Source organism: Oryx dammah, unplaced genomic scaffold (assembly GCF_014754425.2).
Source record: "Oryx dammah isolate SB20612 unplaced genomic scaffold, SCBI_Odam_1.1 HiC_scaffold_24, whole genome shotgun sequence".
Lineage (NCBI taxonomy): Eukaryota > Metazoa > Chordata > Mammalia > Artiodactyla > Bovidae > Oryx > Oryx dammah.
In genome coordinates, this window is record NW_024070208.1 from 33,214,141 (window position 1) to 33,232,685 (window position 18,545).

Genomic DNA, 18,545 nt, shown 5'->3' on the forward strand with positions numbered 1-18,545 from the left:
AGCATCAGGGTCTTTTCCAATGAGTCAGTTCTTCACATCAGGTGTCCAAAGTATTGGAGCTTCACCTTCAGCATCAGTATTTCCAATGAATATTCAGGACTGATGTCCTTTAATATTGACTGGTTTGATCTCCTTGCAGTCCAAGGGACTCTCAAGAGTCTTCTCTAACACTACAGTTCAAAAGCATCAATTCTTTGGCATTTAGCCTTCTTTATGGTCCAACTCTCAAATTCATACATGACTACTGGAAAAACCATAGCTTTGACTATATGTACCTTTGTTGGTAAAGTAATGTCTCTGCTTTTTAATATGCTGTCTAGGATTGTCATAGCTTAACATCTGGGAGTTCTCGCTTCACATACTGTTGAAGCCTAGCTTGGAGAATTTTGAGCATTACTTTGCCAGACTGTGAAATGAGTGCAATTGTGCAGTAGTTTGAACATTCTTTGGCATTGCCCTTTATTGGGACTGGAATGAACACTGACCTTTTCCCATCCTGTGGCCATTGCTAGTTCTATATTTGCTGGCATGTTGAGTGCAGCACTTTAACACATCATCTTTTAGGATTTGAAGTAGCTCAGTTGGAATTCCATCACTCCACTAGCTTTGTTTGTAGTGATGCTTCCTAAGGCTCACTTGACTTCACACTCTAGGTGTCTGTCTCACACCATCATGCTTATCTGGGTTATGAAGATCTTTTTTGTGCAGTTCTTCTGTGTATTCTTGCCACTTCTTCTTAGTATCTTCTGCTTCTGTTAGGTCCATACCATTTCTGTCCTTCATTGTACCCATCTTTGCATGAAATGTTCCCTTGGTATCTCTGATTTTCTTGAAGAGATCTCTAATCTTTTCCATTCTAATGTTTTCCTGTTTCTTTGCATTGTTCACTGAGGAAGGCTTTCTTGTCTCTCCTTGCTATTTTTTGGAACTCTGCATTCTGATGGTTATATCTTTCCTTTTCTCCTTTGCCTTTTGCTTCTCTTCTTTTCTCAGCCATTTGTGAGGCCTCCTCAGACAATCATTTTGCCTTTTTGCATTTCTTTTTCTTCGGGATGGTCTTGATCACTGCCTCCTAAACAATGTCACAAACCTCCATCCATAGTTCCTCAGGTATTCTATCTATCAGATCTAATCCCTTGAATCTATTTGCCACTTCACTGTATATTGTAGTTGTAAGGGATTTGATTTAGGTCATATGTGAATAGCCTAGTGGCTTTCCCTACTTTCTTCCATTTAAGTCCAAATTTTGCAATAAAGAATTCATGATCTGAGTCACAGTCAGCTCCTGGTTTTGTTTTTGCTGACTGTATAGAGTTTTCCATCCACGGCTGTGAAGAATATAATCAATCTGATTTTGGTACTGACCATCTGGTGATGCCCATGTGTCGAGTCATCTCTTATGTTGTTGGAAGAGGGTATTTGCTAGATCAGTGCATTCTCTTGGCAAAACACTGTTGGCCTTTGTCCTGCTTCATTTTGTACTCCAAAGCCAAACTTGCCTGTTATTCCAGGTATCTCTTGACTTCCTACTTTTGCATTCCAGTCCCCTATGATGAAAAGGACATCTATTTTTTTTTTTTTTGGTGTTAGTTCTAGAAGGTCTTATTAGAAGATCTGAATTTTTTTTTTTTTACTAAGTCTAACAGAAAGGGGGCGGGGAAAAGACTAAGGTGTTACAAATCCCTGTCTCCAATATTGAAGGTAATTTTAAATGTAAATGGAGAAGGAAATGGCAACCTAGTCCAGTGTTCTTGCCTGGAAAATCCCATGGATGGAGGAGCCTTGTAGGCTTATAGTTCATGGGATCACAAAGAGTCGGACATGACTGCGCAACTTCACTTTCATTATAAATGTTAAAGAAATCATGAAATTAAAAAAATTTTTTTAAAATCTTTATTTGTTTATCTGGCTGCATTGGGTCTTAATTATGGCACGCAGGATCTTAGCTGTGTCATGTGAGATCTTCCGTTGCGGCACGTGGGTTCTTTAGTTGCGGCACACAGGCTCAGTATTTGTGGTGTGCAGGCTCAGCACATACTCAGAAATATCTAGGCTTTCACAGAGAGTCAGCAGTGTTTGAGGTGGCTGGTTGCTAATTCACATTGTCCAACTCTGGAATGCTCTCGGGGCTTCCCAGGTGGCACAGTGGTAAAGAATACACCTGCCAATGCCGGAGACATAAGAGATGCGAGATTGATCCCTGGGTTGGGAAGATGCCCTAGAGGAGGGCTTGGCAACCCTCCAGTATTCATGCCTGGAGAATTGCACGGACAGAGGATTCTGGCGGGCTCTAGTCCCTGGGGCTGCAAAGAGTCAGACATGGCTGAAGTGACTGAGCAACAGCAGCAGCAGCAATGCTCTCAGCTACCAAGAAAGTAGATGCTGCTGTTCACACGCAGACAGGACGTGGTGCCTTGCATCCCTCCATACTGCTTGTAGTCAAGGGGTGTCCAGCTGTCATCTGGGAAGGGAGAAACCATGACTCCCAGTGTGCAGAGCTCATGTCTTATGTCCCTTTTCTCTTTCCGTCTCTTACAGGATTAGAAACACCTGCCACAGAACTTTGCTGGAAGAGGTTCGGGAGATGGAAAGCAGTGGAGTTCAGGTACTTCGCAGAGACTCTGCAAAGAGGTGAGGCAGTTCCCTTTATCCTGACTTTTGTGAAAAACCTGTTTCCCTTGTTGTTTCCCCCTCCTGCCGTTTCCCTCCCAGGGGTGTGGGGATTGACCTGCCACGATTTCCCAGGTCTTCTCGGTCTCTTGAGCATTGAATCCCCAGCAGGACAGGTCTCCCTTCTGCTGCACCCCTCCACGGTCTTCCTTTCAATCAATGGCTTCTTGGCTCCCAATCCTGAGGTCCTCCTCACGTCCTCTTCCTCACATCCCATGCCCATGGCGTCAGGAAATCCCGTACCTCTCATCAAGACTTTAACCTCTGCATGCACACCAGCTCCAGAGAGAGATCAGTTCCAACTGCTTGACATAACCTGGGAGCTGTCCTGAGTGAAAGGACCACCAGTCTTCTCAGTAACCATGTCAGACGTTTGTTCTGGGCTTTCACTGGAGGCCTGGGCGTGACCTGGAGTTTCCAGTCGGCGTTCTCTGAATCTGGAATGTTTTTGCAGGGGTTCTAAGGCAAAGAATCAATCTTTGGAATATGCTGAATACCTACTACATTTAAGTGCTTTGTTAGGCTTAAAGGAAAGGATGGAAAGCAACTGATGGTGTGGCTTGGGTAGAGAGACCCCAAAGCACATTTAAAAGTTCTAGGGGGAAGCAACATTATATTACAGGCAAATCTAAAGCAAATGAATGGGGTGATTACCAATATCCATGTATTTGGCACCTACTGAGCATGTAGGTCAGTTTTCACTCCAATCCCAAAGAAAGTGAAAGTGAAGTCATGTTCAGCTCTTTGCGACCCCATGGACTGTACCCCACCAGGTTTCTCCGTCTATGGGATTCTCCAGGCAAGAATACTGGAGTGGGTTACCATTTCCTTCTCCAGAATCCCAAAGAAAGGCAATGCCAAAGAATGCTCAAACTACCACACAATTGCACTCATCTCACACGCTAGTGAAGTAATGGTCAAAATTCTCCAAGCCAGGCTTCAGTAATATGTGAACCATGAACTTCCAGATGTTCAAGCTGGTTTTAGAAAAGGCAGAGGAACCAGAGATCAAATTGCCAACATCTGCTGGATCATGGAAAAAGCAAGAGAGTTCCAGAAAAACATCTATTTCTGCTTTATTGACTATGCCAAAGCCTTTGACTGTGTGGATCACAATAAACTGTGGAAAATTCTGAAAGAGATGGGAATACCAGACCACCTAACCTGCCTCTTGACCTCTATATGCAGATCAGGAAGCAACAGTTAGAACTGGACATGGAACAACAGACTGGTTTCAAATAGGAAAAGGAGTACATCAAGACTGTATATCGTCACCCTGCTTATTTAACTTATATGCAGAGTACATGATGAGAAACGCTGGGCTGGAAGAAGCACAAGCTGGAATCAAGATTGCCGGGAGAAATATCAATAACCTCAGATATGCAGATGACACCACCCTTGTGGCAGAAAGTGAAGAGGAACTAAAAAGCCTCCTGATGAAACTGAAAGAGGAGAGTGAAAAAGTTGGCTTAAAAGCTCAACATTCAGAAAACTAAGATCATGGTATCTGGTCCCATCACTTCATGGGAAATAGATGGGGAAACAGTGGAAACAGTGTCAGACTTTATTTTGGGGGGCTCCAAAATCACTGCAGATGGTGATTGCAGCCATGACATTAAAAGACGCTTACTCCTTGGAAGGAAAGTTATGACCAACCTAGATAGCATATTAAAAAGCAGAGACATTACTTTGCCAACAAAGGTCCATCTAGTCAAGGCTATGGTTTTTCCAGTGGTCATGTATGGATGTGAGAGTTGGACTGTGAAGAAAGCTGAGCGCTGAAGAATTGATGCTTTTGAACTGTGGTGTTGGAGAATACTCTTGAGAGTCCCTTGAACTGCAAGGAGGTCCAACCAGTCCATTCTAAAGGAGATCAGTCCTGGGTGTTCATTGGAAGAACTGATGCTAAAGCTGAAACTCCAATACTTTGGCCACCTCATGCGAAGAGTTGACTTACTGGAAAAGACCCTGATGCTGGGAGGGATTGGGGGCAGGAGGAGAAGGGGACGACAGAGGATGAGATGGCTGGATGGCATCACCAACTTGATGGACATGAGTTTGGGTGAACTCCGGGAGTTGGTGATGGATAAGGAGGCCTGGTGTGCAGCAATACATGGGGTTGCAGAGAGTCGGATACGACTGAGCGAATGAACTAAACTGAGTATATACCATCAATAGTACTATGTGTGATGAGAATGAAGTGTGGCTAGGACTCTTGTACAATCAGTTTGGATAACTGGTCATTCTAATCCTAGGATAGGTTTAAGCAAACACCTATCCAGTGACCCTGCAGCTCCATTTCTAGGTATTTACCCAAGAGAATTAAAAAATATATATGTGCACATATTCAGATACATGAAGCCATAAGAAAGCCTCAATCAGATTCAACCCCTAAAATATTTCACTGAGACTCATTATCAAATTATAGTCTGCCAGGCTCCTCTGTCCATGGGATTCTCCAGGAGATAATACTGGGATGGGTTGCCATTTCCTTCTCCAAGGTATATTCCTGACCCAGGGATTAAACGCAGATCTCCTGCACTGCAGGCAGATTCTTTACCATCTGAATCACCAGAGAAACTCTGTGTTATATATATTTTATATATATATATATAATATATATATGTAAAACTGTGAAAAAGATGAAGAGAGACTCCTCAAAGCCACAAAAGAAAAGAAGTTAATGACACAAAAGGGGATGCCCATGAGGCTATGAGAGGATTTCTCAACAGAAACCTTCCAAGCTGAGAGAGAGTATAGGGTGTCATGCTGAAGGAGAAAAAAAGTACCAACCAAGAATACGTCACTCAGCAGAGGTATACTTCAGAAGTGGAGAAGAGATAAAGAGTTTTCCAGACAAGCTCAACATTCAGAGCTGAAGGCATTCATCACCACTAGACTGGTCTTCAAAGGGGGACTCCCCGGTTGTCCCGTGGTTAAATATCCATCTGCCAGTGCAGGAGACATGGGTTTGACCCCTGGTCTGGGAAGATTCCACATGTTCCAGGGCAGCTAAGCCTGTGCCCCACAGCTACTGAGCGCACACACCACAGCTGTTGAAGCCCGCATGCCCTGGAGCCCGTGCTCCACGACAAGAGAAGCCCTGCAGTGAGAGGCCCACACACTGCAACTAGAGGGTAGAGCCCCCTCACTACAACTAGAGAAAAGTCCACATGCAGCAACGAAGACCCAGGGCAGCCAAAAAAAGAAAGAGAAAGAAATGCTAAAGGGACTTCTTTAAGCCAAAAGAAAAGGGCACTAAGAAGTTAAAGGGAAAGGTGTGAAAGTATGAAAATGATAAAGGTAAATAAATAGTAAGATTCAGAATAATCTGATGTGAAGGTGGTGAGTTTAATCACTTATAAACCTTCACTAATGTGAAGGTTAAAAGACAAAAGTAGTAAAAATAACTAAAACCACAATCATTTGTTGATGGATACATGAGATAAAAATATGTAAATTGCAACATCAATAACCTAAAGCACTGCAGTTGTTTGTTTTATTTGCTAGGTTGTCTCAGACTCTTTGTGACCCCATGGACTGTAACCCACCAAGCTCCTGTGTCCTTGGGATTCCCCAGGCAAGAACACTGGAGTGGGTTGCCATTTCCTTCTCTGGGAGATCTTCCCAATGCCAGGATCAAACCCATGTTGGTATAAGTGTAAGTTTTAAAATGCACTCTAACTTGAGTTTTTATCAACTTAAAACAGACTGTTACCAATATAAATTGCTTTGTGTAAGCTTCACGGTAGCCACAAAGCAAAAACTTATATTAAATACACAAAAGTAAAGAAAGAGGAATCAAGTTTATCACTATAGAAAATCATCAGCTCACCAAGGAAGAGAGCAAGAAATGAAAAAGTTATAGGAGTTCAAGATTCTTGGTTCTCTTCACTGTTGACTTTCCCGCGCGGTCCCCCCGTCAGCCTTGAGATCTGGAGAAGCTCTCATGCCCAGAGCCGACCTGTCTTGATGTTCATTGACAAGAGTCTCAGACCGGGACTTCCCTGGTGGTCCAATGGTTAAGAATCTGCCTGCCAATGCAGAGGACACGAGTTTGATCTCTGGTTCGGGAACTAAGATCCTGTATGCTGATCCCTGGTCTGGGGAGATTCCACATGTCGCAGGGCAACTAAGCTCACACCCTGCACCTACTGAAGCCTGTGCCCTCTAGAGCCCATGCGCCACAAACCACAGTGAGAAGCCCACACTCACAAAGCTGGAGAAAGCCCGTACAAAGCAACGAAGACCCAGTGCTGTCATAAACAAATAATTTGGAAAAGAATCTTGAACCACTCTAGATGATGGCTTTGCTGTAAGAAAAGGAAACTGGGGCAAAGATTTTGAAAATACCTGCCATAAGATCCCTGGTACTCTCAGAAGCCTGAGAAAAACAGGACATTCATTGTCCAGTTTAGCTCTTTGGAGGAAACAGTTAGAAGGACTGTACATGAAGCAGTCATGTACAGATGTGACAGTTGGACCATAAACAAGGCTAAGAGCCAAAGAACTGATGCTTTCGAACTGTGGTGCTGGAGAAGACTCGAGAGTCCCTTGGACAACAAGGAGATCAAACCAGTCCATCCTAAAGGAAATCAACCCTGAATATTCATTGGAAGGACCGATGCTGAAGCTGAAGCTCCAATACTTTGGCTACCTGATGCCAAGAGCCAACTCATTGGAAAAGTCCTTGATGCTGGGAAAGATTGAGGGCAGGAGGAGAAGCAGGTGACAGAGGATAAGATGGTTGGATATGATCATCAACTCAATGGACATGAGTTTGAGTAATAGTGGGATATGTGTATCTGGGCTATAGTGAAGGACTGAGGAGCCCGGCGTGCTGCAGTCCATGGGGTCACAAAGAGCTGGACATGACTTAATGACTAAACAACAACACAAGAGATGCTCACAGCAAAATGCTATCTTAGAAGAAGCATCTTGCTGAGAGTGTCTGGATAATATCCATTTTATTTTAAATGTAAGAACATTCTCCAAGTGGTAAGGAAGTTTTCTTTTTTTTACTTTTACCTTGAAACTTTTTTTTCCTCCAACAAATCCCTTTAAATCTGGTTCCCAGGTGGCACTAGTGGTAAATACCTTGCCTGCCAATGCAGGAGACACAAAGATGCAGGTTCGATCCTTGGGTTGGGAAGATCCCCTGAAGCAGGAAATGGCAACGCACTCCAGTATCCTGGCCTGGAGAATCGCATGGACAGAGGAGCCTGGTGGGCTACAGTCCATGGGGACACAAAGAATCAGACATGACTAAAACAACTTAGTATGCAACGAACTAAAGCCAGTCCATGTTTGATTTAGGTCCAAGGTGGAGGAAGTGAATCTCCAAAGGTCCGTGAGTCCCAGGCCCTGTCAGGTGGTCTTCCGGAACAACTCTGTTGACCTAGGTGCCCCACGTAAGTCATGCACACAGCATGGAGATGCCATTGACTCACAGAAGGATGGGCGGTTAAACATGAGGTCCTGCTCCTTGAAGGCACATGCTGAGTGGAATAAGCCAGACACAAAAGGACAAGTACTGTGTGACCCCACAGACATGAGGTCCCCGGAGCAGTCAGATTCTCAGAGGGAGAGCAGGGTTTCCAGCGGTGGGGCGAGGGGAGTCTCAGGTTGGGGAGGCAGAGAGTTCTGGGGCCAGAGGGTGGGGGTGTCTGCTCAGCCTTGTGTCTGTTCTTAGTGCCACTGGACTGGACGCTTCATATCCTTAAGATGGTAAACTTTATGCTACATGCATTTAACCACATTTTTTAGAAGGTGACTGCCTGAATGTTTTTAAACCATTAATGCAGAACAAGGAGACCATTTACAATGCGAACACAGGTGGGGCTGTTTTCATATTTTTATTTTTCACAGCCCTCCATGTTTCTGCATCTAGAACATTTAAGATAAAGTGAAGGACAGTGGTTTCTCCACCTTTGGCAGTTTGCACTGCCGACAGAGCCTGGACTTGTGCTTGGGAAGGGGAGGCCTCTGCGCTCAGAAAATCTTCTCAGGGACTTGCTGCCACCGGGCACTCCCTCCTGTCCCCACAGCCGCGCAGAGAATCCGCGACACCTGAGAAGTGCCAACGCAGATTCCTCCTTGAGATTCTGGGTGGATCCCTCCCGAGTGGGAGGAAGGTCATCCCCAGGAATGGGAAGCCACTGGTACCTGCATCCAGTCCAAGACTGTGGTGAAAAGGGCCTAAAACAGTGGTGCTCCAAGCACCGTCCTTAACCCAGGAGCAGAAGTGTCACCCGGGAAGTTGCAAGAACTGTTGCCTCTTGGGCCCCACTGCAGACTCCCTGAATCAATCCTCTGGTGGTAGCGCCCACTCTAGTTGGAGAACTGCTGGTCCTGCCTTTGTGCAGGTACCAGGCTTCTTACCAGCTCCAGGCTGGCTCTCCAGGCAGAGAAGGCTGTGGACCACCACATCCCTCTCTCCTTCGACACACAAGCACATAAGCCAGTTCACAACACCTGGACACAAGTTACGTTTTCTTCTTCTAAAGAGCATGGCCACTCACAAGTAAATCCACTGCCACCAGTGAGCCATAGTAAACCTTGGGAGTGTGTGGAAGCGGCATGTGCTCGCTCTGGGTCATGTTTTAATCTAAATATATTAAGATTGTTCAAATGCGCAACTGCTCTAGGTCTGACCTGTCAAGGTCAGAAGTTAGAGAAGAGTGGAAATACTCATTAGCTCTCCTCATTGCCCCACAAGAGCTGGTATCGTTTTCAGAAATGATTCTAGGATTGATTCTCCCAGAGAGAGAGAGAGTGCTGGTCAATGAGTTATTTCCTCTGGGAACTTCTACCCATGACCCTGTTATTCATGTCAACTCAAGTAAACCACTTTGAATACTTAGTTAAATCAGCTAAAATTTAAAACAGAGACATTTCCAGCATGATGGACTTTTTTTTTTCACCAAGTTTAATATTAATATTGCATGTTGTCCCCCAGCATGTTTTCAGCTTCAAAACTCACCTTTCTGGGTTCCAGTTGTAGGTTTTAGTTTCAGACTGTTCCAGGGTCCCTTCCCTTGAATGGTGGTGGGAAAATGTAGTGAGGGACCTGTGGGTCCCCTCTTGAGCTGCTCAGACTGGGCTGGGCCACAGGCCCATAGAGACAGACATGAGCCCCTGGGCCCCTTGGCCAGGCTGCATCCTCCAGGACGAGGCTCTCAGGAGCATCAGGAACCACATCAGAATCCTTGGGAGAACTTTAAAAAGCACCCAGTGATGTCCAGCCATGAGGATCCATTGGCCCCAGAAAGAAGGATGCAGAAAGGGCTTTGTCAGTGGTCCTGATGCAGCTAGGTTTGCAAACTGCTCCATCGCCAAGCCCTGCCCAGACCTCGCCACTCTCCCTGCCTCAGCCATCCCTGCCTGAGGTGGCCAATGTGTTCCAGTTTGGGAGGGGTTTTGATTTCTGTCACCAGAATGTTCACTGTACATATTTGTCTTCTAACAGCTTCCCCATGCTTTGCTCTTTCAGATGGGTATGCGTTTTCTCAGGTAGAACGAGCTGTGATTTCTCAGGAAGAACTAGTCCGATCTTATGACACCACCAAAAGCAAACCCCAGAGGACTTTTTCTGCCACCTTTGAGTAAGAGCTGGGTCCCCTAGTCCTACCCTTTTGTGTTCGTTCTGGGGACAACTGCAATGAACCAACGCTCCTCAACACTCCTCCTGTGACTCTGTGACTCCTCCTCCCTCCTGTGACTCCTCCTCCCTCCTGTGACTCCTCCTCCCTCCTGTGACTCTGGCCAGTTTATTTCTATACTGATTAAATCACTATCCTTGGGTATAAATGATGGGGAACCCTATATGCTTTTTCTTAATTTGTCTTCAATGTTTTACTTAATTTATTTATTTTTCCTGTAGCTGTGAGATGATTTATCAGTTGAGTCTGAAGTATAAAATTACAAAGTATTATGTTTCACCAAAATTTAAACTTTGGTACAGGTTGTTTTGGGGAAAAAAGGTCAAGGATGTTATGTTGGATAATAAGCTTGTCTGACTTTATTGGAAAGGGGTCATGCAGAAAAGTCACAGACTAAGGGGCACAGGCAGCCTATGAAACATTGTTCTAAGTAGAATGTCCTGTCCCGTCATGTTGGAGTTATATCTGATGAGTATGAGATGTGCCCCATATTCTTGGTTTCAATGAACGCATGTAACGAGTATAGTGTAGACTGATCCTGAGCCTCAAAACCAGGTGTGCAAGAACGACTGTATCTCATTCTCCCCTCATTCCCCCACACATCAGGGCCAGTAGAAAATTCAACCTCGTTCTTTTTTTTTTCACCCTCAGTCATTCTTGTGATTCTGCCTCAGGTGTGTATGAACTCTCCAGGGTTTCAGATGCTGCAAAGCACTGGGCTCCTCCATTCTTCTGTCATCTGCCCACAAAGGTCACCATTAAAGACACGTACTTTCTTTTGGCCTGGCCATTTTATGAGGCTTCTGTGCCAGGGATAGGGCACTGGAGCCTTTGGGGAGCTGTGGCCCCCATGCCCACGGTCTAACATTCCTGTCTTAGGGCACACTGTCTACCCAGTACACTCTGAGGGGACAAATAGATGTCTCTCAGATCTCTGCTGTAGTTCAAGCTAGAGAGCCCCCTTCCTCAAGCCCTGTTCTACTTCTTGACTTTTTAGAAGTGAAGCCCAAGAATTCTTGTAAACTATGTCTATTTTCTGTGCTGCCAAAGACTCTTCTGAGGAAACAAACAGAAAATCCTGAGACCTGTTTGAATGGAAATAAGACAACAAGGAAAACACTGGAAGAAAAACCCATAAATACCTCAAAAAGTTATCCACAAATATATAAAATGTGGTATAGCCATAATATGGAATGTTATTTGGCTGTAATAAGAATGAAACACATACAAAATGGATAAACCTTAAAAACATTATGCTAAGTTAAAAAAAGCCAGTCCTAAGGGGGCTTATGGGCTTCCCCGGTGGCTCAGTGGTAAAGAATCCACCTGCCAACGCCGGGGACAGGGATTCAATCCCTGGATCAGGAAGATCCCCTGGAGGAGGGCATGGCAGCCCTCTCCAGTATCCTTGCCTGTGAAATCCCAAGGGCAGAGGAGCCTGGTGGGCTAAGCTCCGTGGGATCGCAAAGAGTCAGACACAACTTAGTGACTAAACAACATCAAGGGGCCACATACAACACGATTCCATTCACAAGAAAGTCATAAGCAAATCTATAGATGTAAAGGAGACTAGTGGTTGCCTAGGGCTGGGCGTAGAGGGGTTGAATGGAAGGTGGGTGATTGCTCAGGGGCACAATGTGTCTTCTGAGGGTGATGAAAACGTTGTACATTTGGATGGTGGTGGTAGTTGCACAGTTCTGTAATAGTCTAAAAATACTGAACTATGTATGCACTTAAGGGTGGATTTTCTGGTATACAAATTATATCTCAATAAAACCATGAAGTTTTTAAATCACCTATTTCAAAAGTGATAAATTCAGAAATTTCAAGCTACCAGGTCTATGCTTTTATGTGTTTGTAGCAAAAGTTTATTATGCAGATAGTACAGGCTGCACACTTTGCTAGGGGTACCAGCAGGAAACAAGGAAAACAAGTTGCCTGACACCATGCAAGTTACAGTGTGCTTAGGGAAAAAGTATTACATGCCTACTTTACTTTGACAGCATCTCACCTGTTCCTTGAAAAATATCCTTTCTCCAGCCAGTGAGGCTTACTGAGAAAAGATTTTCTGACCAAAAACCAACCCAATGATGGACTATCCTATCTTAATAATTTGGGAAAATGTCTTGTTCCAAAGCTCCTTGTAAAAGCCTCATTTCTGGGCAGGAAGCCTTTTTGGGAGGCTTCTTTGTGGAAAGGAACTTATTAATATTAAAGACATGTGCCGTCTCTTGCTGACCTGCGTTTTCCAAAGCTGGTTGCTCAAGCTTTCCATTCACTATCGCTGTTTGATTGGTTTCTTAAGAACTAGGACACCAGGTGGTCTGTCCATTTCCTGGAAACACAGGCCAGCCTCAGCTTCAAGCAGCCTCGGGGATTTGATCCTTTATGGGGATGTCTGCACTTGGTCCACTACTGATCCACAACCTAGTATTAATAGAATGAAACACAATATTCGCCGGGAAGTAAACGATTGTACACCCACACTCTGAATTTGGGTTTTGAACCTCTCAAGTTGGCATTTTTGTCTAGTTACCTTAAAGTTTTTACATTTATGAACTATGCATAGAGACAGCAGCCACATTCAATACTCTGAAAACCAAAACAAACAAAAATTGAGTAAGATACCCTTGGACAAGTCACTTCTCCAGAATTTTGTTTCTGCAGAACACGGATTCCCTGCGCGTTCACCTCTAGGGCGCCTCTTTTTTGCGCAGGTGACTAGAGACCCAGGATGCTCTGGGAATCCGGGCGCAAGGAGCGTGCGCAGGTGCTCCAGGGGCGGTGCGCGGCAGGGCTGAGCGGGGAGGAGCAGCGCGCGCTCGGAGAGCGCGGCAGTGCGCTCGGGGTGGAGTCCTGGGTGGTTCACTGAGAGCCGTCGGGTCCTTCCAGTTCGCGAGGTGAACGCCACACCCGAGGGCAGGAAGCAGGCCTACCGAGGCGCCCCCAAAGTTCAAGCAAGGGGCGCACCCCCGGCAGCCACACCCTTTCCCAGCTCCTGAAAAGCCATCTAAGTTCGCGGCTCCCTGGACTCTTTTTTACCAACCTCGGTCCCTCCAGCCCCACCAGTTGAGTGCGGGACGCCCGGGCCGGCCGAGCCTAGGAGGGGGAGGGGGTGACGGGCTTCGAAAGGGTCAGGGCTCGAACCGATGCGGGGGCGACTTGGGCCCTGGAAGGGCGAGACAGGCCTTCCCTCCCTCTGCGCACCCCCTTGCAGCCGCAGGTGAGCAGGTCCTCGGCGGGCGGCTACGGGGAACGGAGACGGAGGTGGGCGCAGGGGTGTGCACAGGTGTGTGCGCTGCACGTGCTTGTGAGTTCGCTAGAGGGGAGAAGCGCCCCGACACCCCGTTGGGCATCGCATGTCCTCGGACCCAGGGGTGGGTCAGCCGGAGCCGGGCCCGTCTCTTCCGAGGTCCAAGCTCGCGGCTGTTCTGCGCGGGGACGCGCAGCTGGGCTTGTTAGAGACTCAAATTCGCGGCCCACTCCGCTACTTGCGAAGTTGGAAAATCAGCGTTCCCCGAAGTGTCTAGGGGTTAGCCAGCCAGTTCAGCTGGAGTCCCCACACGCACGATGCACTCCGGCCCGCAGGGGAGAAAGCCCGGGCGCCCAGCTATGAGTTTTTGCACGCGAGGAGCGCGCGGGGCCTCGGACGCACCTGCTAGCAGATCATTAGTTTCCTGGCCCCTTAGGCGCCCAGGTCTGGCTGAGCTTCATGTGAGTGGCCAGGACCCAGAAAACCGTGTCAGCGGTGAGTGCTTGGTGCCCAGTTCGGAAAGAGCATTGTACGTGCCTTGCGTCTCTGTCTGGGGTGGCCCTGCTGTTGGATGCCGCTGGGTTGCATTTGCAGAGGGGAACCCTGAACCTCTGAGCTTTTCAGAGCAGACGAGGGCTTCAAGGAAAGAAGCCTTTGGATTTAGACAGTGGGGATTTAGACTGTGGGAAGCCTGCTGTCCTCCCCTGGCGATACAAAAACAATTTGCAGTTCCTCCTTGGTGCAGTTAGTGTGCACAGCTGAAGGTTGTTTTACTCCGCATCCTCCACCTTTGACTTGGGAAAAGTAAGGATTGGCTACTGTTTACACCTGCCCCGTATGGAGTGGGCAGAAGTGTTGGGGTCGTGAGGGTGTCCTCCCTAGACCAGGAAAACGTCAAGCTCAAGGTTGAGGACTTAAAACTTCTAGCTTCTGATTCTTTGGGTTCACCTGTCAAAGGGGGAGTATTACTCAGTAAAGGTATGCTGTTAGTTTTCTTCTGCCTTTCAATAGATTCTGTTTGAAAACAGCTGGGTGACCTCATCGTGGTCGGATACGGTTTTGTTGGCTATGAAGCCACTGGAAAGTTTTGGGCAGTCACACAAATCCTTCTTTGAAAAGCGGTGCCTTGTGACTTTGGGCAGAGGGAAGCTGGAGGGGTGGAGCAGGTGGAGACTGGCAGTAAGGTGCTCCCCTAGGATGTCCCAGAGGGCTGGGTGGGCAAATCCCAGCAGAATCCACCCCAGCACCGGGGGAGCCAGCTTCTCAAAGTGATCCAACCTCCCGCCGATTGTGGTGGTGACTATTTAGCGTTGTCACTGGGAGACCAGTGTCTTGTATCTGTGGGACCTCTTGAGTGCTGCCTGGGTCAGTCCAAATCGTGCAAAAACAAACCCTTCCTGGGATGTCACGTGCACACCTGCCGTGGTGCTCAGACCTCAGGCTTGAAGAGATGGAGATGTGGCCCTTGAGGTGGCAAGTAAGGAAACTGATTCTATGAGCCCTGTGTTCTGTTTCCTCCTCTCCCCCAAAATCACATGTATGAAAAATACTTTCCCAGAAACCTGCTGTCTGGCTTTTAGTTTTGTTCATGTTCTTTAGCTGTTTGAACTTTTTAAACATCAAATTCCTGAAGCTTCCAGTGCAAGTGGTAACAGCAAATAAATGTAGACCATTTCTCAGCACTCTTCTGATCGCATTATTTTGATTATTTCTCTGAAGGGGGCTTTATTTTCTTCATGGCCCCTTTCTGTTAGTTTGTTTTGATAGCTGCTTATTTGACTGCCTTAGATCTAAACTAGGTTAAAGCAACATTCAAAACTCCCAGCTCTACACAGCCGTCAGCACTCAGCCTCCTGTCATTTGTTGTTGTTCAGTTGCTAAGTCGTGTCTCACTCTATGACCCCATGGACTGCAGCACACCAGGCTCTTCTGTCCTCCTCTGTCTCCTGGTATTTACTCAAATTCATGTGTGTTAATTCATAAAATATCTCATAAGTAAGGATGAGGAATTAAAATTCATTCACTGTTCTAGAAATTGTTCTGAGTCAGGGAAAAATCTACAGAAATCTTTTCCCTTGAAATAATGATTCAGAACTTTTAGAATGCTGCAAGTCAGATGGAAAGACAGCAGGGGGCAGGAGAGACCCTTTTCCCTCTGATCAGCAGCGCGTTCCCTGATTTAGGAAGAAGACAGGTCCAATGCTGACGTTTGTAGCTTTTCCACCTACCAGATCTGCATTTGTTTTGTCCACAGTTTACATATTTTTGTATTCCTCCCTACCCCCTAGCACTGGGTGAAAATCAAATTAGCTGTGCATTAACAGCAAATCAAACATCTGGGCTGACAGTGAATATTTGTTTCACATGATTTGCTCCCAGAGCAGCAGCTGAGGCCTGGAAGAGCATTCCATCCTGGTCACACAGCTTCCTTCTACTTCAAGGTATTAGGATGTGTTCAAAGAGGGTTTTCCACTTCTCTAGTGGCTCATGGTAAAGTGTCTCCCTACAATGCAGAAGACCCAGGTTCAATCCCTGGGTCGGGAAGATCTGGAAAAAGAAATGGCAACCCACTCCAGTACTCTTGCCTGGAAAATCCCATGGATGGAGGAGACTGGTAGGCTACAGTCCATGGGGTCGCAAAGAGTCGGACACAACGGAGTGACTTCACTTTCACTTTAAAGAGGGTTTTGGGGGGGGTGGGAAATGGTACCTTTGTGTACAGAGTAGGAAATATTTCCTAGAAAGTACTGACTGGGAAAACAAATGCCAGTAATTCAAACAAATTTCAAGTGGTAGGCATTATATTGTGTTCAATAATTGTTAAGTAGTTGTTGAGTTACTAAGTTGTATGTGACTGCAGTCCTATGAACTGCAGCACACCAGGCTTCCCTGTCCTTCACCATCTCCTGGAGTTGACTCAAAACTCCTTTCATCCTCTGTCGCTGCCTTCTCATCGTCAGGTTACCTGAATGAATTTATAAAAGGTGCTTTGGAAACAATAGTATTCAATATTTTTAACCCCGTATACCCAGTGATTAAAATAATTTTCCTGTACCACCTTGAATGATGTTGAGAAATTTCAAAAGACGTGGTTTGTCGGTTTTTTCCCTATCAATTTTTTTTTATTGGTGTATAATTGCTTTATGGTTAGTTTCCTCTTCCAAGTAGTCAGTGATCTGAAAACTGAATTTTATGCTTGCCCACCTCAGAGATTCAGAGGTGTCTGCCTGCTTTGCCTGGGAAGGAATCAGCTTCATGGTGGGTGCAACTAGGACGTATCCTGTGACTAACAGGAGACAAATGTTAGTTTGCGTCTCTTGTCTTTGATCAAGCCTCTTGCCCTCTTTAGTTCACCTGTCCAGGCCATCTTCAGATCCTGGTAGAGTTATCACAACGACGTAACCTTGGCAACTCTGCCGGAGATGGTTGAATCCCCTGGCCCCAACCTACCCACATGCCGACCCCCTGCAGAATCCTCCTGCCTGACCTCTCCTCCCTGTCTGGGGCTCCAGCACCTCTCCACGGGCTCCTCCGGTCAAGATGCCCTGCTGTCCATTTTCAGACCTGTGTGTCTTTGCAGAGGCTCCAGTCCTGCCTGAAATGCACCGTCTCTTTCCTTCACCCACCTTAGATGTCTCCCTCCAGTCTCCTCTGAGCTCTGCTTGGACCTGTTTTAACATCACACACCTTGTCTCCCTCCTGTAGACTTCACTCACATTTCCAGGGCAGCAGGCGTGCTGTCCGTTTGGTAGATGCTCAGTGAACCCTTGCTGGATAAATAGACTTCTGGCCAGGCCCAGGGCTGAACTTTTCTGCAGGTTTAATTTGGGTTCTCTGGCCCTGAGTGGTCCATAAACTGGACTTTTAAAACTCACGGAAGGCAGAGGGGGGAAAATAAATCCAGGTCTGAGTAATCACATGAACCATTATCTTTATTGAATCAGGCACTTTTGATTTCCATCCTGTATTTCAGACAGAGTTCCTGAATGCATGTCGTCAGCCTGCCCTGGCCGAGCATTCAGCAAGGAGCCCACCTTCCATCGCATCTGTAGCGGCTGCTTCTCGTCTTCTGATCCCACAGTCTCTTGAATCCCAACCAGCTGAATTTCTCGATACTGATTTCAGAAATAGCTTTATCACAATTAACCAAAAGTTAGGCTATTCCAACAAAAAGCACGTTTCTTCTACTGGGTGTGCCATTCTTTAACTTGGAGGGAAAGTTTTTTTTACCTTTTTCCTGTACATAACACAATTCCCTTCCTCTGTCACACATGCTTCTGCTGTTTTAAAATAGCAACTACAGCTGCCAGTAGAGACTCTTCGGGGAATTTTTAAGGCCACTAATCAGTTTCACAGCTGGAGGCAAAGCACGTTGCTGGGGAATATTTTTCGCATGACACACCAAGTGCTTTGACCTTGTTGGGGAAGCCAGAGGGTTAAGCTTGAGGAGTAGGAGCGAGGGCTGAGTGACGAGACCACCGGAGGCCCGGCTCCTTCCCCTGACCCCTGCACTGTGCAGAAACTGAGCCAGGCACCAGGAGGATCCCAGGTCCTCCAGGAGCCTCGGGGGGCATAGAGCTGGGGCCATGGGGACCCCCCCAATGCCCCCCAAGTCCTCCCAGAGTCTCTGGAAGTGCTGGGAAGGTCAGAGCTCTCAATTCCCCCTCTGAACTGAGCACAAGCCCCAGACTTAACATGTATGCAGAAGCTAAGTCCTCCTTGAAAGACACCTCCTCCTACCAATGTTGCTCAGCCTCCAGGGCCATCAGAACCTTGGAGGGTTCCTTGGAACATGAATTGCTGGGCCTCAGTCCAGACTGCTGTCTCCAGGGGCCCAAGAATCTGCATTTCTGACCCATTCCCAGGCAACTGGAAACCACTGTTGGAACTTCTTTTCTATCCAATCAGTTTAGCTTCTTTCACTCAACTATTTACTCACAAGAGAGTCTGTTTCCCCCAGA

General features: G+C 46.5%; 1 protein-coding gene across 1 annotated transcript in view; it reads left to right on the forward strand.

The window, feature by feature from the left end:
• LOC120883220 (phospholipid-transporting ATPase IB-like) overlaps window positions 1-18,545 on the forward strand; it is a 111,927-nt gene that overhangs the window by 73,407 nt on the left and 19,975 nt on the right. Inside the window, exon 33 of the mRNA XM_040267258.1 lies at window positions 2,539-2,631. Coding sequence (XP_040123192.1) covers window positions 2,539-2,631 — 93 coding nt within the window. The remainder of the gene's footprint in view (window positions 1-2,538; window positions 2,632-18,545) is intronic.